The 27566-nt window shown below is 40.8% G+C and overlaps 2 protein-coding genes across 2 annotated transcripts in view; one reads left to right on the top strand and one right to left on the bottom strand.

The window, feature by feature from the left end:
• Positions 1 to 386: 386 nt before the first annotated feature.
• grem2a (gremlin 2, DAN family BMP antagonist a) lies at positions 387 to 7132 on the top strand. The gene is made up of 2 exons (XM_018696972.2): positions 387 to 1255; positions 6416 to 7132. Exon 2 carries the CDS (start codon positions 6417 to 6419, stop codon positions 6993 to 6995), a length of 579 nt encoding a protein of 192 aa, XP_018552488.1. The 5' UTR covers positions 387 to 1255; position 6416; the 3' UTR covers positions 6996 to 7132.
• An 821-nt stretch (positions 7133 to 7953) lies between these two features.
• fmn2a (formin 2a) overlaps positions 7954 to 27566 on the bottom strand; it is a 39544-nt gene continuing 19931 nt past the window's right edge. Inside the window, exons 8-18 of the mRNA XM_018696992.2 lie at positions 24348 to 24409; positions 20526 to 20617; positions 20304 to 20433; positions 20061 to 20207; positions 19380 to 19439; positions 18600 to 18720; positions 16287 to 16379; positions 11572 to 11623; positions 10454 to 10603; positions 9333 to 9414; positions 7954 to 9081 (exon numbers count right to left, since the gene is read on the bottom strand). Coding sequence (XP_018552508.1) covers positions 9055 to 9081; positions 9333 to 9414; positions 10454 to 10603; positions 11572 to 11623; positions 16287 to 16379; positions 18600 to 18720; positions 19380 to 19439; positions 20061 to 20207; positions 20304 to 20433; positions 20526 to 20617; positions 24348 to 24409 — 1016 coding nt within the window. The 3' untranslated portion in view covers positions 7954 to 9054. The remainder of the gene's footprint in view (positions 9082 to 9332; positions 9415 to 10453; positions 10604 to 11571; positions 11624 to 16286; positions 16380 to 18599; positions 18721 to 19379; positions 19440 to 20060; positions 20208 to 20303; positions 20434 to 20525; positions 20618 to 24347; positions 24410 to 27566) is intronic.

The raw sequence follows: 27566 nt of genomic DNA on the forward strand, positions 1-27566 counted from the left end.
TTTGGATACACAAAATGCTACTGTAGCAAAGTGTTCTGCAGGGTTACAATAATCCAAAGAATAATAGAACAATGCGCTTTTGCCTTCTACCACTAGAGGGTGATAAATTATTTCCTACAGCAGGGATCTGCCTCCTTTCAACAACCAGCTCCTCAACAACACAGATCAGTACTTTGCAGACAAATGAAGTTTTGTCATGCAAAAGTGTCATCATCCTCTGGTCTGTTGAAGGGGTTATTGTTCAGACTGTACCCATCTGAGGTTTTTGCAGGGTCTGTTGATGTTTCAGCTCTTTGATGGCAGAAGTGACAGTCAGTGTTTTCAGTCTCTGTGCCCAGTGGTCAGCTTAGCAAGAGCCACAAAACAGACAAACATTATTGTCTCAGTTGCATCAAGGAATGCGGGTTGTGGCATTTTTCAAAGCATGCTGTTAGTGTGTCTGGGTACATGCATACAATGATTTATGAATTGGGGGTTATGGGTTGTAATGTGATGTGGTTACAGTGTCAATGACGGGGGATAATTTAGGTTTTTTTTTGGAGGAGATCATTGTTTCTTTACATGGTGGCAAAAAGTCTAACACTTCCTACAAATGTAAATGTAAATGTCAAACATGGGAAGAAAGAGGGAAAACTTAAAATGGAAAAGAAAAGATAAAAGGAAAAAAAATATGTGTTTGATATATCATGGACGGGTGGGCATTACATAAAAACATACAAAAAATATCAACAGGCAGAGAGAGACAGACCCAGAGAGAGACAGACTTAAATGAAAGAAGTGAAGCTTGGTTTGATTCACACAATGACCAGGGCCAATAGGAAAAACCCTCCCAGTCTTGAGGAGGGAAGGGGTGGTGGGGATTCTAACTAAGGCAGGCTTTACAGTGAGTCAAACATTCTCAAAGACAGACTACAGGAAGTCTCCACAGCACTAAGATATGGGCTTACTGTGACTTAAAACTGGAGCTTCTCTCTTAAACCTGAAAACAAAAAGACTAAATAGAGAGTGTTAGACAGAGAGAGGACGTGAGAAAGGGGTACATATTGTCCAGGAAGATGGAAAACTGATTGTGTCCAAGACTTTGAATCTTAAGCAGGGGAGAAGAAGAGGAGCAAGGACAAGCCTGAGGATACTACAGATCATGTTGCCATGGAAACCAAAACCTGGAAGCGGACGCGAGGACCACTGAAGGTGGACATCCATCCTTGACTGCATCTTTGACACATTACTGTCCTGCTGCGCACTGTGGTGAGAGGTACATAAACCATACTTAATGCTTTACTGAGATAACACTTATTTAACACTTTATCAAAATGCCCTCTCAACAATTTCACAAGCTAGAAGAACTTTATTGGGATGCTGTAAAATGTCAACTACCATTACAAATAATATGCACTAATTCCAAATTTATGCTTCATTCTAGAAGGTTCTTGATGCAAGATTCCACACATGGCTACACACAGATCAGTGATCACTGATTAGTGCATTGTTGGCTGAATTTTCATTTTAAATAACACGATTTCAAAATACAGTAAAAAATACTCTCATCGTGGACATTCTTTGCAGTGTGCATGAGGAAACTCAGTGATTATATATGTTAAAGTGCCATTTGCCACATGGGGTTATTGAGAAAAGTGTGGCTCAGTAAGCGCAGCTTTTACATATCCCACGTGAGTGTGAGACCGAGTGACTCAGTGAGTCTCTGAATGACTAAGCGCAGAACCATGTAATTTGAACAGCAGTAGTTGTACAGCTATTTAGTATTTCTGCCAGCAGTGATGGTTTGATTCCCACTGGGGCCACCCATAGTAAAAATTTGCGCCTTCGAGGTACTGTAAGGTGTTCTGGATAAAAGTGTCTGCTAAATGACTATAATTAGTGGCTGGAGGTTCCAGGGAATTAGTGTTGTGAGTGAGAGAATTAGTGAGTGATGACAGTATGTTGTACTGTGCACCTCGGTGAGATTAAGAGTCAGTTTAGTTTTTCCAGAGAACATGAAAACCAGAAAATGAGAGATAATGATGTTAATGCACATATTGAACCTGTATTTTGTGTGTACAAAATAATCTCTATTCTTTTTCTCTGTTCATATGTACAGGTGTAAATCTTCATTTGTGTGTGTTCACTTTTGTATCATTAATGTATTTGTGTGTAGTTCCTGTGTACACTGCTGTGTATCCAAGTTGGTGTGTGAACATATGTTTGGGTGTGTGTGTGTGTGTGTTCCTACAGTATGCGTGCGGTGAATGGTAGAGAGTTTGCTTTCTGATCCTTCTTACAGCTCTGGTGACTGCACCACCTTGTACAGTCTGCTCTGATGTCAAAGAGGATTTAGCACACGGACACATTACAGTTTCTTTAGCAACTTGTAAGCCTCTAAAGATAGTAAAACTGGTATTTGATAGAAACCTTAACAACATTCTTGTGAGATGTGAAGTTTACACTTTACATGTGAACACACAGAGAAGCAGATTAAAATACCAGAGAAATGTTGCATTTTGTCCAGCTGTGACAACTTTTTCAAAACCAACAAAGCATTCACCATGCATGTGAGCAAAATATGGCTTAAAAGAACCACTTTTAAACCCTTTAACATGCTGTGGCCTGTCGGTGCGCCAATTATTGCAAACTCATACTGTGCAGCCAAACATTGCTCCAACCCACAGAGCTTTATTTTAAATTCTAGTGGAGATCGTAAAGTTTCCAGAGACACCAAATATATTTAAAATGATGCTCATGACATCTAGAATATTCTTATTTGATTGGATGCTAAACCCATAAAAGACATGGAGTCTTGGTCTCGGTTATTTCACTCACAAAAAATGATATAGCTTCAGTAAAGATCTGGAACAAGCTGATGCAGATTATAAATGTGATACTGTCAGGCTGTGAAATAAGGCCATTTTAGCAACTTTAAAACTACTACTGGGCTACTACGTGGGAACAAAACAGCAAAACTATATGTTAAAGGATTAAATAAACTCCCCTTAAAGTGCAAGTGGAAGGTGGTGTTAATCACCGCAGCTAAGTAGTGTCATCCTGATCTGGAATGAGCAACCCTTTACTATCATAGCATCTCTAATTGCCCCTCATCCTCCACTAAAGCACTTTATGTTGCTGAGGCGAAGGAGTTGCCTCACATTCTTGCCAGTACTTAGCTTGGAAAGCATTATATCTGGGCTGCTAGTCATTATCAAGATGGATTGTGGTGACAAATGGCTGCCCAAACTGCCTAAAGCAGCCTCCTGGCAATGTTGGCATTAGACACATTTACACAAAAAAAAAGCCCCCAAAAGGAGCCCCCACCAAATCCCCAACTGTTAATGAGCCAACGGCCGAGCGTAGTTTGGGAAAATACAATCCGCAAATGCAGATAATGACATGGTTCCTCTTTGTGTAATTGGCTCCAAGTGAAAACATTTAATTTACCTCTCTTTCCCTCTTTCTTTGAGTCTGCGTGTATGTGTTTGTATGCACGCATGTGTGTGGTCACGCGGCTACCCGTGTGTGATTGAGGTTAGCGCTGCACGGTGAATTAAATGCAGTTCTACTGTAATTAACTGCACTTACCAGTCTGTGTATGAGACTTTCTGACGCACCAATAATTGAGGCATCAGGTTTTGTTTGTTTTAACCTGCCTTTGAAGACATGCTGGGAAGATGTTTCACATGGTTTAGTGGAAGTACACATCTGTGTGTGCAAATTTTGAAGTCTTGAGAGGACTCTTCTTTCTTTTTTCAATTATTTAACAACAATATCTGAAATATTAAAATATTTAGCAACTAGGCTGGAGATTTTCCATTTTGTTTTTAATTTCTCTTTGAGATTTGGGGAAAAAAAAAGAAAGAACCATTGTTATGCAGACAGAAAACATTACCATGGTATTATAATGCCATTCTGAAAAACAAAACATAACAAGTTCCCACTGATGATAATAGCTGTTTTCAAAAAGGCTTGTGTCTAGCTCAGCAGTCTCTCTGGTATTTGTAATTTCATTAGAGGTCTGAATTTTGGAACCAAGGTCTGCCACAGTTCGGTGAAGCATATCCCCCAAGTATTTGTGGTTCTGGTAAAACATAAAGCTGTGTTTGTGGACAATATTAGTATTTAGCAGACAGAAAGGTCCGGTTCAGTTCTGTCTCAGCATTAACACACGAAACCACAGTCTCCTTCCGTCTGCGGGACTCCGTGATGATTAGTGCTGTGCGTTGAGGAGAGACAGACAGATTGGGAGAGAAAGAAAGAAAGAAAGAGACAAACAGCTTGTGGAGGGATATACAGTTGTGGAAAGAGGGCATATACTGTGCATGAAGCCCAAGTGGGGCTGGTTTTGTTTCCCAGTAGGTCATCTGCCCCAACCCCCCCCCCCCCCAATCCTCACCCCCTTTCCTTCTATCTTCTAACCTCAACCACTAACCACCCACCCGTCCACCTCAGCACTCCCCCAAAGCCCCTGAATCCCTACCCCAAAACCGCAATTTGTCTTGCTGCAGAGATTGATGAGGATAGCTTGGCAGGGCCTGCGCTATCATACTTAGGTCGAGTTTGGGAGTGGAGAGGGAGCACGGCTGCCGACTGTATAGGCCATCCGTCATGCCCTATGTACACAGTCGGTCAGGTCATCCCTCCAGTGTCCCCCGGGCTTTGCAGACTGTAGCTCTCCAAAGTTACAGGGTGCCTCTTTAAGCAATGGATTGGAGGGAAACAGAGAACAAGAGCCTGCACACAGAAGGATAGCCTGTTCCTCCTACTGGGGGTTTATGTATTTAAATACACAGTCAGCAGGAATAAGATGCTGTAGCTAAAGACAAATGAGACTGTGTTGCACATGGAAGGTAGATCACTGGAAGATGGAGTGGGGTCATGACTCCCTGATGCAGTAGGTGGTGGAAGGACCCAGCGGGAGTCTTTGGTTTAGTTATTCTAACCTTATGATGAGTGTAGGCGTGTGTGCTGGCTTGTGCGTGCATGTAAAAGTGTGTGCCAGCAGAAGAAGCACAGATCGGAGGTGCAGATATTTGAGAAGTTATGTAAAAATCTTGTCATGCTTGTTAAGGATTCAAATTCAAAATGCATTTGTCTTCTGGACATCCTCAGATGGAAAACACACAAAATATCAACAACAGAATGGCACTTTCTCACTGCACAAGTTTGATCTCTTAATAAAGAAAAGAAGAACAGATTCAAGAGATCAGATTTGCATGAGAAAACACTGACAAAGAAAGTAGATCTTCTGTGTCTGTGTAACTCTGTATATCTCTTGATAAATGTAGAAAGAAGCCTACTTAGAATTCATCCAACATCTCAGCTAGATGGACAAACAGCTGCTGTCTAGCTTACGGCAAGTGCTGCCGGGACAGTGATATACAGACCTGAGTGCTCATGCAGCTCGGACAGAACTGCCATGACCTCGAGGTCAAGGGCAGAAAAAAAAGAGGAAAAAAACAAAGTGGATTATGATAAAGTCATTTGTTCCATGTCAGAGTGAGTTGCAGGTCCAGAAAAGGAAGAAAGAGAACATACAAATTTGCACAGCAAAGAAGAGTCTGTGAATAGGAGCAGCCAATGGCCTTGAGGCAGTTTGGTTCTCTGTCAGGATTTCTGACTTGATGTCATGCAATGCTTGTCAAGAGCAACATCTGCTGAAAAGATGCTTGAGTGATGGTCAAAAATGTGCTGGCGCAAATACTGACAGCATGCACACGGGCTGAATGGCGGAGAAATCATTCCTCCGGATCATGCTATCTTTCTGGTGCTAGTATGATACAAAAGACACTATGGCGATTACAGACACTATGGGTCATTCTCAGTTCAGTTTGCTCCATAGTATATCACCAAAGAGTAGAAGAGTGGACTCCCAAAGGGTACTGTAGAGTTCCCCAACTCTTCCCCTAATAACATGCAGATGGGCCTCTCTAATGCCTGTTTACATATCTGCGGCATAGTTCATGACTAAAGTAAGCAAAGCCCTAATTATTTTACCCGGCGACGGGACCAATAAAATCAACTTCCCTTTCTCGTTATGGGTGTTTAAGTGTATCCTTTGATGGCAGGGCTTTGTTTATTTTTGGAGGAGTTGCGTAGCCGAGAGGAAAGCAAATAGAAGTAATGATACAGAGATGCTGACAAATGGGGGCCCTGGTGATGGATTCATTTCCTCAATGATGCCTAGAAGGCTAGATTGCAAAGGTGGTTCAACACGGATGCACATTCACGCAATTGCAGAGATGACTGGCAATACCAATATCATGTCATAATATAATATCTTGATTGTATGACTGTTGTGTCTCGTCACATACTGCCCAAAGTACTGTTTCGCCAGCTTCAGTGTTAATAATTCTAAGATTCTGTTCACGTGACAACAGATTCTGTTTAGAAATGTAATGTATAGTAATGTGGCTCTCTCTTTTTGTAGAATGCTGTGGAGAATAACTATCCCAGTCATACTGGCTGGGGTGCTCTGCATCACTGCAGAGACTAAAAAGCCTCGGCCCCAAGGATCCATCCCATCCCCATACAAGACCAAAGGGAACCTGTCCTCAGAACGTCACCACCGGCTATTGCAGCAGAAACCAGAGGTGCTATCCTCCAGCCGAGAGGCCTTGGTGGTGACAGAACGCCGCTACCTCCGCAGAGACTGGTGTAAGACCCAACCCCTCCGTCAGACAATCAGTGAGGAGGGCTGCCACAGCCGCACTGTGGTCAACCGTTTTTGCTATGGCCAGTGCAACTCCTTCTATATCCCCCGCCATATGGGCCCCAGCTCGGGTCAGGGCCAGAGTCGAGGCCAAGCCTCGGGATCTGGAAGGAAAAACCACAACAAGGCCCAGGAGCCCTTCCAGTCCTGCTCCTTCTGCAGGCCACACCGCATCACGCAGCTCACAGTGCAGCTAGATTGCCCAGACCTGCAGCCACCTTTCAGACACCGTAAAGTGCAGAGGGTTAAACAGTGTCGCTGCATGTCTGTGGATGTGGGTGGCCATGGGAAACTGTGAAGGAGGACTTAAAAGGTCTTTTAAAATTTAAATGACATATGACTATTGTCAAAGGCAGATATTCACAGCCTTCGCCAAACAAAGACTGGCTTCAAGTTGAACTATCCTGCATTGCTTAGTTTTTTTTCTTTTCTTTTTTTTTTTACAAATAATGGCCTGTCCCACAATAAAATGACACGAAACATGGAACTGGTATTATTAAACAAAGGCCCAACATTGATTTAATCAGCCTTGTTGGCAAGCTGATGCTGTTGAAAGTGACTGATTCAAGTGGCTGTGCAAGAGACACTGATGATGAAGCAGCCAATTTTCCTTCCTCTTATTCTACAAAGTTCATATCTACCTGCTATTTGTACATTTGTTACTAGACTCCTTTGTGATAAAGGAGATAAGAAAGTGCCTCTGAGTTTTAAAACCACAAAACATTATGGACACCGTGACCATGCTGACAATGCAGTGCCTTAAAGAAACTAAACTGTACTCTGTGACCCTTTCAAAAAGTTTTTGTAATATGACATGTTTTTCTGCAGGTGGATCTACAATAATTACAGTTTTACCAGCAAATGTTTTTAAAATTGACCGTTTTACAAGTAAAGTATCTGTTATCATGTATCTTTTCCTTAACTTATGTCATATCCCAAATGATGCACAAGATGATGTCAAGGACAAGATTTCAAGAAGCATCAAACAACACAGCAATGACCAGTGGCATCCACCTGCTTGGACACTAACTTGGCTGTATACTGTACATTTGCCACAAATATACTAGCCACTAGGAAAAAACATACTGCAGCATGTGTAATAAGGGTGCAATGCAATATATACAGTATATGTATATGTGTATATGTGTGTGTGTGTGTATATATATATATATATATATATATATATATATATGTGTGTGTGTGTGTGTGTGTGTATGTGTGTGTGTGTGTGTGTGTGTGTGTGTGTGTGTTCTGTGTGTGTGTGTGTGTAAGTATGTATGTGAAAAATACATTAAATCTATTTCATATAAAATAACAGTGGTGTTAGAGTACATGTAGTCCTGTACCACTTAATATTACAGTTGTACAAATGATAAACACAATGATAAAAACGATCATCAAAAGCAAAATTTCTATTAAAATTAATGTAATTTCTTTTATTCAATAAATATATTTTTTCATGGTCAAGGGTATTCAATGAAAACATATTGTTGGTATTGCACATGGACGTCACATCCTAGAATTCTATTGCTCAATTAACATATGGGAGTTCACACGCTCACACATAGTAGGAAAGGCAAAACTAACTGCATAGTATTTTGCTTAAAACATAAAGCAAGTTGACAACAGTGCTGAATAAAACAATATCAGGTCTATATCAGATCACACCACTTACGTATGCACAAAAAAAACCATATTAAACCACAGTAGAGGAAGGGCTGCATGTAACTAGGTTCTCAAACACCCTTGATGAAGCTATAAGAGAAGAAAATTTGTCATGTTTCAGCTTGTGTGAAACTGATTTTTCTTCTTTACATGTAACATTTAATTACAGATGATATGTCTAAAAAATGTTCTCTTCTACAGCACTCATTCGACCACTCCACTGTCCGATAAGGCACTTTCTGTCTGGCAGGTTATCCATACCTACCGTGTAGAAAGGTTATAAAATTCTGTGCTTTTCACCATTAAGGGAGATATAAAGAGGAAGTGCTCATGCCTTTCTCGTAAAGTAGGCTTGGGAATTGCACAAAAAAAAAGAAAATAGGCTACATATGGCTTATAAAATACTAAGAAAGCTTGGCTATAGGGCTACAAATTTCAGACTCCAGGTAGCAATATTTCATTTAATTATGCGAGTGCTATCAAAAGCTGATTGAGTGTGTAATTTTTCACTCCACTTTTAAACAACATAACATCCACTTTGAACCATCTCACAATAAAAACAACTCTAAATCAACTGGAAAAAAAATACTGGAAGCAAATAAATGCTGTAAAAATGAATTATGAGTCATGTCAGATTGTACAAACAGTGCTTGTGCAATAGGCTTGATGATGATAATTTTCCATTCTCTGCTTCACATCTTCTGGCCCAGCTTTGCTTTCTGTGGAATAAAATAACAGGTCTGAGTTATTTACAGCTGGCAGCACTGGCACTGATCTCACTATGTTGCTGTTCAAGCCAGGAGTATTGTTTCTTCTACACGCTGACAAGTGTTTGTAAGTGTTAGGTGAAGAGATAACATGCACCAAGGGAAGACAAAACAAGAGGGAAGGTACAGCTGGATTTAAATTAACATATACAAGAAAAGATGAGGCCATATAGTTGACTGTAATAAGAAGTTCAAAGACGTACTATTCCAGTTGCATGTTTGGGTTTCACATTGTAGGAAGCCTTCTCCCTGGCCTGTTTGAAGCAGTCCTCAGCCATTTTGACCCTGAAAAAAGACCAGTCTTAACAATCAGTCATCTTATGGAGACCTAAGGAGCAAATAACTGGATGGACACGCACTCATTCACACTGCTGAAATTCACTATTTCACCATTAAAACAAGACCGTAGAAAAATCCCAGCCTGGACCATCCAGACCATGGTCATGTGGTATTTGGACACAATGATCTTGGTTTGTCAAAGGGCCAACCCTCCTACTTTGAAGTGACTCACTCTAGTTTACTACTGCATGGAGTGAGCCAGCAGTGTCACTACCCATTTGTGCTTTAAAAAGACAAATGATCAGCATGTTGGCAATGAGTGAGTACACTGATTTATGCAGACAGACATGCATCTTGCCTATACTCATGACATGGGTACGGTGTGTGCCAGCACTGCATGTCCACACAGAGCAGGTGAGGATTAATATCTTTAGTTCCACTGGAGTCTAAAAGGGAAACCAGCAGGAGGGGGTTGGGATGACTGCCTATGGCAAAGGGCAAAGAGTTAATGCTTTCAAATTTGTTTTTATTCTTTCCTACTGTACAAGCAAAGCTTGTGACATTTTGCTTCTCTTACAAATACATATCACAGTTCAATCTTCATTTGGCATAATGGACCAATTTGCTTTTTGTTGACATATGCAACAGTATCTCTATATTCATCAAACCACTGGAAGCTAACTGGATGATGCATGTGTTTTTTTCATTACTGGGGTGAGGACATAGATTTGGGTCATTTAACCTCTTTTCCCTTCATGAATTTAAATGAATCTGATAGGATCTTCAGTGAACACGAGATGTACTGCAAGTTATTAATGGTTTGGAAACTTACGCTTGGGGAAAATTCTAAATGTAGGAACATTGGTGTTTCTGGAATGACATTACAAAGGTCAGAGAGTGGTGTCTCCTTCCAAAAGACAGAGACAAGATGAATGAAAAGTCCCTGATATCTCAGGAGGATTTGTGTCCTGTCAAACCAAGGTATCTATATCAAGTATAATGTCAAATTCTGAAACAGGAAACTTGTCTCCCCATCATATCTCACCGTTCTTGTAACATTAGCTTATTCTGCTTCTTCCACTGGTCTTTGAAATCAGTGGAAAACTCATGCCAAATGGAGAAGAAAGTGTTGGGAGAGACCTCTTTCTCTCCTGCCTTGGGTTTAACCGAGAAGGACACGCTCAACTCCAAGAAGCTGAGGACAAAGAACAAAAACATTACTTCAAAACCAAACTATTACAACATGAGATTACAGAAACCTACACCGATTGTTGTGAAACCTGGCAGTGCTATGCAAATATGCGAAATATGAAAGTTAATCTTGGAATAATATGCTTTTTTAGGAGATTTAGTGGTAGAATAACAGAAAAAAACACAAACCAATGATGACTTTGCATTTCAGAGGGCAACTGTGAACAAAAAATGCTATTACCGACACAAAAACAGCATAATCATTCTATTTTTTCTGACAGATTAACTTCCAGGGCTCAGGAAAAACTCTTGAATACAGTGTTTAGCTTTGTCACTCCTCTCCCTGGTGTACGTAAGCCTCTATGTGCGTTTGTGTTCATAAACACGCACAAACTGTATATGAGTGTGTGCATGAGTGAGGAAAGAGGGGAAAGAAAAAAAAGATGCACAACTAGGGGACAAAGACAGATCTAGCAAAGGAAAAGTGTGCACAAGACATGTCAAAGTGTTAAATGTGGCGGCCATTTGCAGTGGATCAATACAGTGGACAGGTTGGAGTCTCTTTGTTTGGAGTGTGCTATAGGAACACATTCCTAACCAGCAGTAACAGAAGCCTGGAGCCAAGGCTGTCTACTCTCGCTCCGCTTAAATAAACAACACAGACACCGCACAGGGGGCCTCCCATCTACCGAAGGCCTGGCATGACGGCCTGCACCTTCCATGTAACTGAAGGAACCAGGAGTCCTAAATATTGACAAAGCAGCAAGATTATATTTCTTTACTGCAGTGAGAATAGATCACTTCAAACCACACTGAACTGCATTATCCCGAATGGCCTTTACTTTCAAATTCAGAACTACAATCACTGCTGTGACGCTTGAGAGAAGACCGAATGTAACCCATGAAACTGAACAGAGGTGACTGCATTTATTTGTCTGTAGGAAAATATTTAAAGATAGAGGAAGTTCTTACATCTTCTGAGTGTCTGCCAGCTGCTTCTCCTGCGTCTCCAGTTCCGTTTTAGCTGTCAAGGAAAGTAAATTAACAGAATAAAGCACTGTATTGGTAAATAAAGGATTATAGCATTCCCCGGAGAAAATACATCTTTCACCTCCAGTGCGACTTGTATATAGAAGGGGATTCCGCATGTCACCATTACTTAAACCAACAGTCATCTTCAAGGTCAGTGCTGTGCCACCAGGTTATTAAGTGTTGGACTGTCCACTGTTGCACAACTGACAAATGAGTACTGCACACCTCAGGACAAGTGCTTCTTTGTGCAGGGTTACTTCGAATGGAGACAGATGACTGTGTGTGCGCATGTTTGTGTGCGAGAGGTGTGAGAGTAGAGGAGAGACAGCGAGAAGGTAAGAAAACTGGGAGTTGGACACCACAGCACACATTAGGATATATTTCCAGCAGGCCACAACACTTATCTCAGTAGGGCCATCAGGATCGTTTTGACTATTTTATAAATTATGATATAAGAGAACAGCAGTGAAATGTGACAGCCTCAGTCAGGAAAACTGCCACAGGTTACTACTTATCAAATTTAAGATCTAGGGGCTGATTTTTCCACCCATTTTCAAATACAAAAAGAGCTGCAGTAGAGCCAGTCTGGCTATGTTTTTTTGCTCGTCTATATCTTCATTGTGCTACTGGACAACTGTCCAATGGTTAGAAAATAAATTCTCCCACACAGCTTCTCTGTCCCCTGAAGATCAATAATCTGTAAGCTGTTTTTGTTTTAAACTGTCAAATGACCAGAAATGAACTATGGCCTCCTCGTGGCTTTCCAAGACAGACATGACAGTAGATAGGACAGAGAATCTTTCCTGGCACAAATCTGTGTTCTGCTCTTATGTTGGGAATATCTGGTTGCTACGTGTAATTGAAGCCAGAGCCACATCTGAAGATCTCAGAGAAACCCGCTGAGACCAGCACTATGCTTTACCATTCCACAGTGTTAAATCACTCTGTGGCCCACAATCGCAATCTCTCTCTCTCTACTGACGGCCCATCAATAAATGATGACATATTGATAAATAATATGAATGGAGCTTGCTAAAAGCATCTTAATCCTTCGGGGAAAGATGATTTAAGATGCTGCTTACCACTTATTATAACATTTAACTGGAAGATCCCAGTGGAATGTAAAATCTATTTCGAGAAACACTGAATAGCAATTAAGGGAGATAAACTCTGACACCTCTAGATAAACCTTCCCCTAACACTGAATGATTCAGTATGAATCTAATATGATTAATTTTGTTCTTATCTACTTATCTTACTGTGATGAGATACAGACTGTGTGGTATTGCGGGGCAAGATAACTAAACTGATGAACACTGTATTTACAACAACAAACCCCAACATTTCAAGGAATATTATTTAAAGATGTCAGCTCTGTTATTGTACCAAAATCAACATGATAAAGATCAACATGTTTATTTAATATGAGATTCTGCCATAATGTGATATACATTAACATAGAAAATACTATTTCATGTTTAACCACATTGGCGTACATGGTATGAAGTCCTCAGCAGCAGAGTTGCAGTTAGTAGAAAACAGAGGTGAGTTTGACAACAATCTCACTAATCTTCATGTCCATCAGAAACAGATTATCACATGGACAGTGCTCTCACTGCAAGTCACAGTGACTCCATCAAAGGCCTGCATGCATGAGAATTTGTGAAGGGAGCGGGGAAAATCGAGCTAGACCAAACAGCCGAGCTCCAACAAGTCCGCTCCCACTGTTATTCTGTGGTTAGTTTCATGGTCAGAAAATAAACAAAAGCGGTTTAAACTGTGGAGCCAGAAACAGTTTAACCCGAGGCTTTTTAGAAATTACAGAAATAACAAAAATAAGACATTTGGCTGTTGTTCTTTTTTTCACCGCCACAGTGGAGGAACCCCAAGAATCCCGTCTGGAGCCTTCTGAGTCACATGTCCATGCTACGGTGCTTACATTCTGCTCTCAGAGGAAAAACCTTGTCATTTGCATCAAAGAGAGAGCTCCCATATTTCTCTCAAACACAGGGAGAAAGGAAAAGAGAGGAAAAGAGAGGGGGAGAGGTGGAAACGGGAGATATGCTTTCATCTGCAGACTTCCTTTAAAATGGACAGTGAGCATTACCGCGGAAGAACATATGCTATATATTATACTCTCATTTGAATACAAAAGCAGTTGGTGAGAGGCCTGTGAGCTGGGTCCTTCAGAAAGATTGGACACAGTTAACTGAATGTAGCCAGGGTCAAAGCCAATGCTACATAAAGAATGGCATTTGGCTTGTTATGTTAAAACAAGCATAACAAACTAAGTCTTACACCTTTGAAGTGGACCACAGTGTCCCAGTATTGTTGTAGATGTCAGATTATGTAGATGAAAGCATGACTGTAGGACATCTGGTGGACATGAGTGATAAACACGACTACAGTGGATTTTGTCGTAACAGTGTCTAAAAGTACTGTCCGCCTCCTTCAGAACAGTTTTATTTTAACAGTTGTGGCTTTCTTCACATTTGGGACAAACATTAACTTGGACTCAAAGATCAACTGATTTTTGGTGGTCAAAGGTCAAGGTCACTGTGACAAAACACATTTTTGGCCCCAACTCAAGAATTCACACGGTAATTAACTGCAACTTGAGGGCCAAGGCATTAAACCCAGAGGCTGTAATTCAGGAGATTTTTAATCATTCTAGCAGCACAGCACTAACGATGGCAATGACTGTCTATTGGTCCACCACTTTGGTTCACACTGAAATATCTCAGCAATTACTGGATAGATAACCATGAAATTTCGTACACACCAACCATGTTGTTGAGAGAATAAATCCAAGTGACTTTGGTAAGCCCCTGATTTTTCATTGAGCGCCTACAGCAGGTCAAACTTTTCATTTATTCAGTGAAATCTCTCAACATCTACTCATTTACTGGCACAAACCTTTTCATCTTGCATCATCAAGAGGTTAACATTTGTGGCTTTATGCTTTATGTGAAATGTCTAAACAAGTACAGGATACACTGCCAAATATTCCTGTTGCCAGGATAAGTTGTAATAACTTAGGTGATCCTCCGACTTTTCATTTAGAGTCACCATTCAGTCATATTTGTCCAATACTTCGGTTTCAGACCAAATACCTGAAAAACCAATGATATTCCCATCATCCTCAGATGTACTTTGTGTTCAGTGCTAATTAGCAAATGTCAGCATGCTAACACGCTAAACTTAGATGGTGAACATGGTAAACATTATACCTGCTAAACATCAACATGTAAGCATTGTTACTGTGATCACAGTAACATCATATATGAGCATTCAGCTCAAAGCACAAGTGTATGTACAGCCTCACAGAGCATTTAGCAGAGGCTGTAGACTCTTGTTCTTGTTAGAATAAAAGTGCAATGTAAGAGGAAGTGCTCGTCATTTACAATAAACTCATCATCATCATCTCAGTAAACACTATACTGTGAATGGTTATTGGATTCCCTAGAGTGACAGAAAAAGAGATTAGGCAGAGCAGGCAATGGGGTGCTTTTAATCTCTCTGTCATTCCTCTGACAGAAATTAGAGAAAGCCCTGTCATTAGAAGGGCAAAGCGGACTGGAGATTGGAAAATGAAGGAAGACAGGGAGCGAGTACAAATTTTAAACACCAGAAATAAGAGTAAATATATGACAAAAGATGTCATGATATCAAACGCACTAAGTGAAAGGGATCAGGTGCTGAACAAATCAGTTTTATTCCAGCCTCTCAGGCATCCAGTTCTGTTCTCCCCAGCCAGTTTAGCAGACTGTGTGATAGGTTCACCTTCGGCCATCCTGAATCCTCCTTTGAGGCAGAGCAAGATATACTCTGTTTTATAAGGTAGAGATCAAGATAAACGATCCGGCTACCAAGTGCAGTCATAATCCATCAGAGCAGATAGGCAAACTTGAAACAATAGCTGTGAGTTATTCAATACACGCTGGAATAAACACACATCCCTATGGAAACGACACTGAGTGAACCCTTGTGTGCGTATATCAAGCAGAAAACAGCATGAAACAGATTTGGAAATGTGTATGCATACACAGAAGACCTACATCATTCTGACTGATGAGCTGCTTCTCATGCTCTCGCACCACAGAAGAAATTTCAGCTTAGATATATACCAGGGATATACCAGCACAGAATACTTTTTCAATCAGGAGGAAGAAATTATTAACCTCTCTAAGCCCTTGTATGATGGTAACATGAGATGAGCAACTCTGATGAAACAACCAGAAATATCAATAATATAATAACCACACATAATTTTTACAAATACATACTTTCACTTTAAAAAAAGGCTAAATAATTTCTTTAAAAACCTGGACCCTTCAGTTTTTAGGGAGTGCTACAGTTTTTTGTTGGGGATCATTTTCAGCAGCAGCCTATATGGGACTCAAAAAACATACACTAAAGTGCCCATGTTCAAGCTAATTAAGGCAAAAAGTTCACAAATGCAACAGCTTTTGCAGTAGTTTTTGGACAACAATGGAGCTATATGACAGAGAGCAGTGAGATATATCAGGCCTTGGGGATTCAGAGATTTTTTGACAAGATAAAAAAATACAGCATATCACCCTTCAATGAGACTCTTCAAAGTGCTGAAAGTCTTATCAATCGTCAGATTCAACTGATGTGGAAAATAGGCTCACCTTGGCTAAGAAATTCATCCATCTTGTCCTTAAAGGGCTGTAGATTCTCTTCAGAGGACAATTTGCAAACTTTCTCCGTCTCAGCCGAGCATGCTGAAACAAAAAAAAAAAAAAAAGATGATCATGATGAGAGGGGAAAAGAGACTTTAAAAGCAACAGAGCAATAATATCCTATTCAGCATTAGTGTTGTAATCACAAACTCTACAGTACACTTCACCCTGTTTGAGCTTGCTTTGATAAGTCTCTGCTGAATAAGTGTCAGCCAAGACATAATGACCCATAATGACTAATAAGGCACCCCAGGAACCAGGAAGGCTTGCGCTCTGATCCCAGGAGAAACTTATCGTCACGCTCTATCTGCAAACATAACGGATACACAAACTCAGCTCAAGGCCTTAGAGGTGGAGAGGCCATGAGACGCTTAAGAGAATGGGAAGGTCGGGACTAGGCAAATGGTAATTCATAGACCATATGGCGCCTCAACCTAAAAGGTACACAGTGAGCTCTCTCCACTGTGCTGCTTGCTGATGTCCTTCAGGCCAGCCAAGGCCATTTCTGCACCGCCTACCTATCGGAACCTCCCTCTGGGAACTGTCATCGAAGCCCACGTCTGTTAGAGCACTCAGCTTGGCTCTGCTAGGTAATGAAGAGGTCTGCAGGTATAGCATGTGATGATGTATTTATGTACGTACATCATGTGCCACTGCCACTGGGGTCGAAGCAGACGCAAGTCCATTTCCCCCGCGAGCAACTCCATCTTTATGAATTGCAAATAATGAACAGCCTAAAGAACCATTATGGCAGAGGAAAAACAATATTTGGCAACATGGATCAGGCACCTGATTGGTTTAGCAGCAAAGATACATAAAACATGATAGAGAACAGACCAGGTTTGGGGAATTGTCGATCGAGCTGCAAGCACACAAACTCACACATGCACACGAACATACTCACACATGTTTGCACAAAGATACACAGTCGTTTTTTACCACCTGTAGACACTTCAGTCCTTGGAAAGTGTTCTTAGTGCTGAGTGACTTGAGATGGAGTAATGAAAGGAATATTTCCCAAATGCCTCATTCATTAGGACTCTTTTTTCACTCTACCAATCAGTTTGGCTTGTCAAGCATAATCCAATTGCCACACTTTTATTCTGAGGTCTTGATACGCAGTAACATATCACAGTCGTTCTTGCGCATTTTATAAACTTTTTATATGTTTAAAAATCTTAGATAATTCATGTTAACTATATGTTTAATGCCAATATGCAACATATGAAATCCAAATATGAGGCAATACTGTGACATATCTGTTATCATGTGACTCATATTATTGTGTTTTGATTTCACTGAGAGATTACATAAATGTAATCATAGTTGGATGGAAATTCTGGCTCCAACTCCTTGGCTTGTGAAACCCACTAAAAATCATTTTCAATCATTTTTGTCTTTCATTTTTTTTCTCCCCCAATGTTGATGGTATAGTGGTGATGATAAAAAAGTTTTACTGAATAATAATGATATGTTCATGGAATAAAAGCTGGTTAGTAGAAAGTGTATTGTCATGGAAAGTTATGTAACAAACTTATTGGTTCAGGACCTGATTGAACAACTGATGAATGAATGATATCTGAATGAATGAATTAAAGAGTCAAAGAGTGAGGTATTAACCAAATCAGTTTAACCATAAATCATATTTAGGACCTATCTGGGAAAGTGATAATGGAAAACATACATAAAAACATGCAGGAATATCTGGCAATTCCCATCGTTGTGTGTTGGAGGTTTGTTGCTTGCAGGGCTGGTGAAGTGACTCACAGCATGAGGAGAGCCTCTTCCAGTTCAGTGAATAGCTGATGAACCTTTGATAGTGTACGCAGGTAGTGGAAGTTCCCTGACCTTGCCCCTCTATATTTTGATCTCTATTTCATGAGGACAGTAAAGGCACGCCAGGTCCAACGGGAGTCTACATCTGACAAGTCACATCTGCTTCTGGTTAGCTCGTCTGTACGACAAACAGATGCTATCTCTCTGTTGACCCGCCTCTACGATCTGCACATGACCATAGCTGGTCAGGTTTGGGAAATTATTTTCCATTGCACTAAAGGATATGTGTGTGGATTAATACGTATTTTATTGCTAAATAAATTTCCTTGTGATGGTATTCTAAACATGATATGACACTTGCCATAATTTGCTGGATATGGCATGGCCAGTTTACTACCTAATAATCTTGCTGTAAATATGCTGTTTAAGGGTTTCAGAGGTGCTCAAACAGAAGAGAAACTGTGGAATGTAGGCTGACGACCATACCGTTGAGATCTTTCCTCAGCTTGCGCAAATCTCTTTGAAAGTCCTCAAACTTCATCTGGGAGGCCTGGAAAAGGTCCTGGGGCTCGGGCAGAGGGTAGACACACGTCTCTCTGCCAGCATCCTGGTGAAGCACAACATACATTCATGCACAAAAAACACACACACCAACGTCAAAGTCAATCTTCCTCAAATGGGAGAGGGCCTCTCTAGTATATACTGTACACACTAGTGCCAGATTGAAATAAATGTCTTCAGAGACCGACATGCACTTATTAGCAGTCCAAACATCCTCGAGATGATATGACTGAAACTACAGCAGATAACGACCATTAAGCTCGGTGGAGAAACTGCACCGCATTTCTCTCCATCAGAGTTAGTACAAGGCCATTATGAGTGCTAGAGTCATGTCATGCAGGTTGATTTTGGCAGGCAGCACTCTACTGAGTTCATCTCATCTGGAGAACCTAATTATTTACACTAGCGCTCCTTTGGATGCTGTGCCAACGAACAGGCTGCAGGTTTGAATGAAGCCAGACCAAAGCGGAGCGAGAGTGGGAGATGAAGAGTGAAAGACAGAAAGAGAATTATAAGAGAGAGCCAGAGAAGGAGAGAGATTTGTCTCTGCCGTAAATGAGGAAAGGGAAAATAAATAATTTGATAAAGGATAAGCCATGGTATCCTCTGGCAAGAGAGGAGATGAAAAGAGAGCTCTGGAAGGATTTCTAAGCAAATCAGACTAAAACAGAAAAGTGATTCAAATAAACAGGAACCAAAACATACCTCATCAAAGTGCCTTAGATAGTAAGCAACAATGTAGGACAAAAGACTCTGGGAGTTATCCTGAAAGACAGAAAAAGATCCAAATAAATAAACCAAAAACCCTTTATTTATTAATTTAATCATTTTGGAGCAGGACGTTTTAATTTGTGCGGGGCAAACAAGAATAAGGACAGCGGTCTTAGAAGTTGGGGATAAATCATGACATTGGAGGAGCAATACAACAAAACACAACTGTGCTGGGCTGGCTGTCATAACTCAGAGTTGGTGGAAAGTTTGATGTTCTTTATGGATACCTTACTCGGTTCACCACCACAAAAACACAAACCACTGTGTCCTTATATGGCAGTGCCAAGGGTATACTGAGCCCGTTGTGATATTGAATAAGAACAGTAAACAGAATGGCCTCTCCTCTAAATCTGCACAGCTATGGTCCTCATGTTTGGCAGCAATGAAGGCCCCTTTCACTCTCAGTTCACCACTTATTTTCTGGTATAATGCTTTATTACAGAGTAAAGCTGTGTGGCTGTGCATAAATTATAAAGGCTTGTCTCCTTTACTCATTTTACACAAATCTGTATGCTTCCTATTGGCTTGTGAATAACACTTAATTGAGAGTCTGCTCTTGTGAGTGATGTTTGCTTTTACTCCTGTAACACATCAGGCTCACACTGCAACACTCACACTGCTCTTAACGTCCTTCAGTTTTGGCAGAATGTCCAAGGTGAAGCCGTCTGCCTGCCCTCGAGACCGATTACCTCCGTTCATGAAGTTGCCAAAAGCCAGCACCAGGCCAAGCACCTGCAATACACACTTACCAGTCTGGAGAGTCTGGTGCAGACACACACACACACAAATGAGATGAGGATATGAAGGTTAAATTGAGTGGCAGAAAAGAACATGAAATGAGAAAGGCCGGTGGCTCACCTTGCATACTCTCTGAAGGATTTCTATTTTGCGGAGAATTGAGGTGATACATTCATGGAAGGTTGACTGAAACAGGATGCAGAACACCCGCTCAGAGAAGTTGGGGATTTGGCATAACTGGAATAGAAACCTGACGAGGGGACAAGATCACTGTAACACATCTGTTTTACGACACAGCTCTCATGTAATGAATTTGGTTCGGAAGGTAGGTTTGGCTCTCACTGTTCAGGCTTGTCCAGTGGCTTGGCGTCCTCCTTGTCTTTGGATGATTTCATGTGTTTCTTAATGCTCTCCATCTCATCATCTTGAGCTCTCTGTCAAATGAAAACGTAGAATTATTTAGGCAGGAAATGTACTGTATATAGTTAGGTGAAACCCAAGTACTTAATAAAAACTTATTAACTTATTTTAGGGGGGATTTTTCTTAACTCACATCAGGACTTTGTAAGTTTAAGACTTGCTAAGCAAAATACAGCATGTGCTTACCTTGAACGCCGCAACAACAGGAACCGTTAAAATTGTGAAATTAATGCCAAGCAGTGGTATCATAGTAAGTTTGTTACTTTTATCATGAGTCACTAGTGCCACACAAAGTAGATCAAACACATAGTCTAGATAAACCTTCACGAAGAACTCTTAATAGATGGACCTCAAAGTGATGTTTAGTCAGTTGACATTTTTAAGGTCACGAATGAACCTTGAACCTCTTCTTCCAAGTCAATATGGTCGAGTGCTCAGATAAATGGATAAAATTTGAACATCTACAGTTCCATGACAACTGGCAAACTCCATCAGCTGATAACGACCATGTGATGTGATCGATAGCTTTAGAGTCCCTAATGAAACTTGACGTGTATTAGTTTCGGAAACTTTATTTCTTCATGTTAACAAACTTTATCTCAAGTGTTAAAGAATCTGCAAGTTGTCCAGTTTTGTACTATGCCTATCCTATGCCAACTTATACAGTATAAGTTTCGTAAATGCCAAAGAGTTGCTCTCTCCAGACTTCATTCCTGACTATTATCCTGCTGTCAGGCTCTGGACCACATTTTATACAAGGTGGTTTAAAAAAGCAGGCCAGAAATGCCCTTTCGTTTCACAAGAGGCAAAGACAATAGATGTTAATGTGTCTGATGCAGACGGGAAAAACAATAAAACCATCCCCAGGAAGAGAATGTAAACTCTTTCTCAGTCCCTCCAGAGCCCATAGACCCCCTAAGTCTCAGCAGTCTCAGCAGTCTGGTTTCTCCCTCTGTTTCTCTCCATCCTTCTCTCTGGGGTTTAGCCTCGGCATGGATCCTTGGAAAACATCAAACACCAGCATCAAACGCACTGAGGGCCCGATTAGTATTCTACACACCGCTGCCTTCTGTCGACGAGGGCAAGCTCTCCTTCGCCTTCTCTTGAGATGTTTTCAAGTGTAAATATATTTAACACAAAGCAGATCCTTTTCAAAGGGCAGCAGCAGAGCCCAGCAGTGTTTGGTGTAATTGGGGACAAGTAGGCATTAGCGTGTGATCTTTGAATTGCTAGGGCATGTTGCAGCGGTTGTTAGCATGAGAAATACAGTCCCATGTGGAATATCAAATGCAAAGGAAAGTAGGATGATATTTGTGATGCCAGAACTCTTGCAGTAGCCAAGTGGTATTCATTAGCCTGGTTTCTAGTGCAGGGCTAAACAGAGCCAGCCAGGGCTTAATCACTATTTATGTCACTCAATTTTCAATGAAACACCATTTATGAGATTCTTTGTACATTGAACTGCCAAAGAACGGTCCCTACATGACAAATTGCATCATGTTACAAACATGTAAAATATATTTAGACTTCATAAGGCCTTGCCATGTGAGAAAATAGTACAAGGTGATCATTTGTAGTGATAAAGTTCATAGGAGTGACTATGACTCTAACTGACCTCAATGACATTTAGCTACTGTCAGCTGAAAGGAGTCTGAACTTCAACTTCAGACAACCAGTCTGGGCCCAGATTATGGCTTGTGATATTAGAGGGGAGGGAGCGGTGTCCCACTATCACTGTGACCCCTTTAATGGCAGTGGCTTATTGTTCAAAGAACAGGAGTGGCTATAATCCGCAGCCCATAGACTGAGTGACTCTGTCCCTGCTTGTGTGTGTTTGTGTGTTTCTGTCTTTGTGCGCACACAGTATAGTATGTGCACATTTGTATGGGTCAAGATGTTTGTTTGTAAGCATGTTTGTGTGTGTGAGAAGAAAAAGACTGAGGGAGAGCAGTGTGTGATCTAGCTCCTAGCACAGTGAGTGAGGGTGTAACCATTAGAAGCCCCTCGCATTCCTCAAGACAGGCTGACTGTGCTGCCAACTGTGGTTTAGGGGGCTGGAGACCCACAGACAGGATGGAGTCTCGCAATACAAAAGAGAAACAATTTGGCTCCTCAACTCAATAACATAGCCTTAGGCCATAAGGGGGAGAAGGAGAGAGGCGGGAGAAGGAGAGGGCTTGAAGTCTTGGGGTGAGTGGAGAGGTTAGAAGACTTTTGATCCTCAGTTATGACACATTGGTTCATAACTACAGCTTGTCTCAAGCCTCAGTCTCATTCCCATGATCAACATTATTAATATGCCTCTGGCAGCCAAAGGTCCAGGCCTCTCCTGTGTAGTTGTGCCAAAAAGCAATTCACAGGAATTTCACAGCATCTTAAAACTGTATCACAGTTGAAATGTGGAAAACATGCCCGTTTTCATGTTCCATTATTTACTGACCTGACTTCGAACGGGTCCTGAACCATTTCCACTGGGCGGGGGAGATTGTCTATCAATGAAGGCTGATGAATATGTATTTACGATATACAAGGAGCCCTTCATAGCCAAAATGGAGACATACTAGAAAGTAGTGATGACAGCTTGGTAATTCTTTTTATGCTAATATTATACAATACAATGTGGTCATTTCACTTGTCAAAACTCAGTGTAGTCTCTCTCTCTCTCTCTCTCTTTCACTTTTTTTTAAACACACCAACACTTTGAAGAGGAGCGGTGTGATACAAACACTGGTGTTTCTCAACTACCACTTCCTTTGCATGGGGGCATTACAAAAATGGAGTCAATCAGATCCAGTGTGGAAAAAAACATGTTTACTCTGTAAAAGTGTTGGTCTCCTTCCAGGCCAAGCAGACAGACCTATACAGGACTGACTGTGTTGCCAAACAGCACACATACCAGTATGGTTTGTGGCTCGCCTGTTTGTTTTAGTATCTAATGCACACTTCCTTTAGTTCACCCTTTCAAGTGGAACATGGAGTACTCCGCATAGAGAAATATGTTCACAGTGAAGTGGCATCCTTGACTGACAGTCCTTGAAAAACCACGCTGCTTTGTATCATAAACATGCCAATTTAATTAAAAAAAGGATTTTTTCCCACCTACACTGTTTACAAAAGTTCAGCTTTTAATAATCTTGGAGAGGTGTCTTTTGATGGATAGCAATTGGTGTTTTGTGGTTTACCCTCAGCCAAGTGCCAAATAAAACAACACTAACAGCTGATGAATGATTTTTTTTTTGCCATTTTGTCGATATCACGGCTTGTTGAGTCTTCTTGGGTTTCGTTCTATAATAAAATGATTGCCTGTTATTCATATATGGCATGAAATGTGTAACCATAAATCATTCTATTTCTCACAAGCAAACTGTTCCAAAATAATACTTTTACTGCAAACCACAGAGGAAAAGAAAAAAAAAAAAAAGGTTTTCCCAGAGTGAATGCAGCAGTCAAGATCAGCTTGAGCTGTCAGTGGTGTTACTTTGTATAATTGTACTGGGTTTGTTGCTCAACAGTGTGTATTTATATGATTCAGCATTGGCAGGAAAATGCAGAAATGAATTTCAGTTTGGGATATTGTCCTTTCACTGGTCTATTGACTTTACTCAAACCACTGTCCACATGAGCCTTCATCATCCTCCCTTCAAAGTCAAAAATTTGCAAGATTCAAAAAATGTTTATTACTGTTGTAACCATAAAGACATAGCTCCAATTCCAAGTAGCACTACAGCATGTTGTTATACTCACATTTTCATAAAGGGCTTGCAGAGTCTCCAGATCAACGACAGTATTGTCCATATTTAGGACGGCTGTAGATGGAAGGAGAAGGATGACATGGTTAATGTTAACATTAACACTAAAGCACGTTATGACATTTCTCTGCTACCTTCGAGGAACACCGTTAACAAGTCAGAAATCAAATCAGAACAAACAGGCCTTCACTTTCATAACCTCTAGATAACATTTTTTGTTGGCTGCAACAACAATCACAAACAGTGATGGAACAACCTTTTAAAATATGAGTTTTTTGCTGGAGCTGAAGGCAGCATGAAACAAGGGCAAAACTCTCCCTCAATGGCCCAATAAAGTGCTGTGTGCCGTATGCTGTGAGTTACATAGTTATCAGTCCTCATCACGATAGCACGCAAGGGGCCACAAACTAAAACATAAATACGGAGGTCTTAGAAATCTGTCAAAGGTACAAAGATCTGTGTTTGAACTCCTGTGTTTGAATTCCTGGTGTCGCCTTTTTGTCTCGGCGCGAGGACCTGGCGCCCGCGAGTATTAATCCTTTGAAAGTAAATGTTTAAAGACAAACAGAGCCTGGGGGTCTGTGGTGTTGAGGCTGAGGTGTTGCTGTACGCACAGTCACCCAGTGAAGCACTCGACACCTATATATGTATTTCACTGTGCTGTGGGTGTCCAAATTACTCACATTGTTTTGATCTGCTGATTTGCTGTTGAGGTACAGGGGGAAAAGCTAGTGTCAGAGGGGATAAAGGAGCTTGGAGTAATGGATTCAGTGCACAATGTTCACTTTGCATCACATCTTATGCTTGGACGTTGAGTATGACTGGACTTCTCATGAGCTTTCACTGACACAAACTTAAGAAACAAGATCAGAAAAAAAAATAGAGAAAGTGGAAAAAAGCCTAAAGTGACTGTTCAGTTTTGTGTCATGTTTTTAGCTTTGATATTGCTTTCTCTCTTTATGTAATCCCCTCGCCTCTTTAATCTCTTTACTTTTGTGCCACAAGGGCAAATCCACTCCCTCTTTCCTAGTTCTTTGCTGTCACTCTCTAAACTCTTCACACCGTCTCCTCTTCCAAAGCCACCACAGAAATAACTTCCTTCTCTCTGACTCTCCCTTTTCCTTGTTTCTCGCACTCTCCCTCTTGTAACCATTTGGTTTTCATTACTATCTGAACCAGAGTCTGGCTGGCTGGTTTGATTGGAGACGGGTTTTTAAAAGACATGGGAGAAAGCTGTATCATCACTCTGACACAGACCTCTGACGACCAAAAAGCCAGGCCCATCTGCCTGGGTCTCCCCCGACTACCACTTTCAACCCCAGCATGGCGCCGGCAACCACCATCTAATACTGTGACTGGCGCTCCAAAAACCCTCACAGGAAGCAGACACCGCACGGAAGTGTCCTATGAAACATGAGGAGTGTCGGACCAAGTCTGAGAACAAACAACAACAGCTGTGAGGAAAAAGAAAAATGTGTTGACTTCTCACTGAGCAATTGGGCTGTCATAAAACAGACACAATCTAAATCAGTGATTCAGAAGTTGTTTTTCTTCAAGTCACTGATATCCAAGTGATGAGGGTTTTGCTAGTCATCGTCTGCATCATGGAATCAAGAGGAAATAAAACAATGATTCACTACACTGAAAGGGACAATCATAAAATTTTGACGAATGAATCGCCCTCTTCTGTAAACCAATTGTACTTGGATCCTTTAATCATCTTAAACCTCTAATGGCATAGGGGAGCATGAAATCATTTCAGGAATGAGAAAACAATAGCATTGCTCCTATATAGCCTTTTGGGTTTTGTTCTTTATGTGATACAATGAGCATTTTAAGGCTATAATTATTCATGCCTAATAAACCTAAAATTAAAATGCACGACAACATAAATAAAAAACACTTTCTAGAGTTATTTTGTTTGTGCAAGGCAGTAGGAATCCCAATGTTTTGAGGAATAACAAGCACATAATACCGAGAAGTGCTTCGCCAAACCACTGAGATATCTTTTTTCCGATCTTACTCTCCATGATATACTGAAGTTTCCAATCAGGGCTAATTATGTACTATGGCAAAAACTGTCCTAACATAGTAGATGAATGACAGTGCTGATGAGAGTGGCCCTCACTTGCCCTCCCACTCTGACCTGAGATGGATGCAATAAAGACTGAAACATAGAAGAGTTAAAGTTCATTCCACAAGACGCTTTGAAGATACTGCAGATGAAACAGACCCACACAGTAACAGCTTATTGCTACAAATGTATAATGTATGTACCAGCCAGGTTTCCACAGTACACCTTTATTTTGATGTAATCTACCCATACGCACTGCGATAAGAGATTTGAAGCTGTAATAAAGGCTGTAACGTAGGGTCAAATGGGATGGAAGAAAGAGGAAGAGTGTTTAGACACATGGATGAGCGAAGACTGGTGAGCAATCAGAGAGTAACTAAAACAGAAAGACAGTCTGTTCCCATCAACATCTCCTGAATGACTCCACTTTAACAAAGCCGTTTAGACAAGATGGTGACAACTCATCAGAGAAAGACAGAGAGCCACTGAGAAACATGATGTGGAATGTTAGATGGGGAGAGATTATGCAAAATGAAAGCAAAGAAAAACAGGCGAGAGGAAAGTAACAAAGGAAAAACATTTCAGATGCCTTGCAACATTATGACTTGTGATAAAGCTAACTACTGGAGGAAGGTTTAAGCTTTGGCAATGACCTCAGTCAGTACTCAATCTTACTCACTTCTCCATAGATGGAGAACAAGATGTATTTATGAACTACTGCTTAGATACTGTGCACAGACACTGTTTTATAAAATGTTGTGCCTCAGAGTGGTGTCATTGTTCAGTGTGTGTATGTATGCCTTTGATGAAAATGTCACTGTTTACTTAAGATTCTTAGTAGTTGTGTTGAGTATTATGTTTAGAATCTTTTTCTTTTGTTTTTGTGCTTTCTTCATTTTTGTTTTATCGGACAGTTATACACTCCATATGTGTTAGCATTTTTAGTGCCGCTCTCTCAGTTTGTTAGTTGTTGTCACTTAAGCAAACCATGCAATTCATTCAGAGGCAACCCTGAATAGGAGCAAAACTGAGTATGTAGCTATGCTAGAAGCTCTGTGAGGCTGTATTTGTGGTGGTATTTACTACATGCTAACATGCTCACAATATCTCAAAATTCTAACAAGCTGATGTTTAGCAGGG

The sequence above is a fragment of the Lates calcarifer genome, linkage group LG16_LG22 (genome assembly GCF_001640805.2).
Source record: "Lates calcarifer isolate ASB-BC8 linkage group LG16_LG22, TLL_Latcal_v3, whole genome shotgun sequence".
In the NCBI taxonomy this organism is placed as follows: Eukaryota; Metazoa; Chordata; class Actinopteri; family Centropomidae; genus Lates; species Lates calcarifer.

What these genes read in the sequence shown, in the direction of transcription:
- grem2a (XM_018696972.2), top strand. Translation starts at nt 6,417, where the DNA reads ATGCTGTGGAGAATAACTATCCCAGTCATACTGGCTGGGGTGCTCTGC.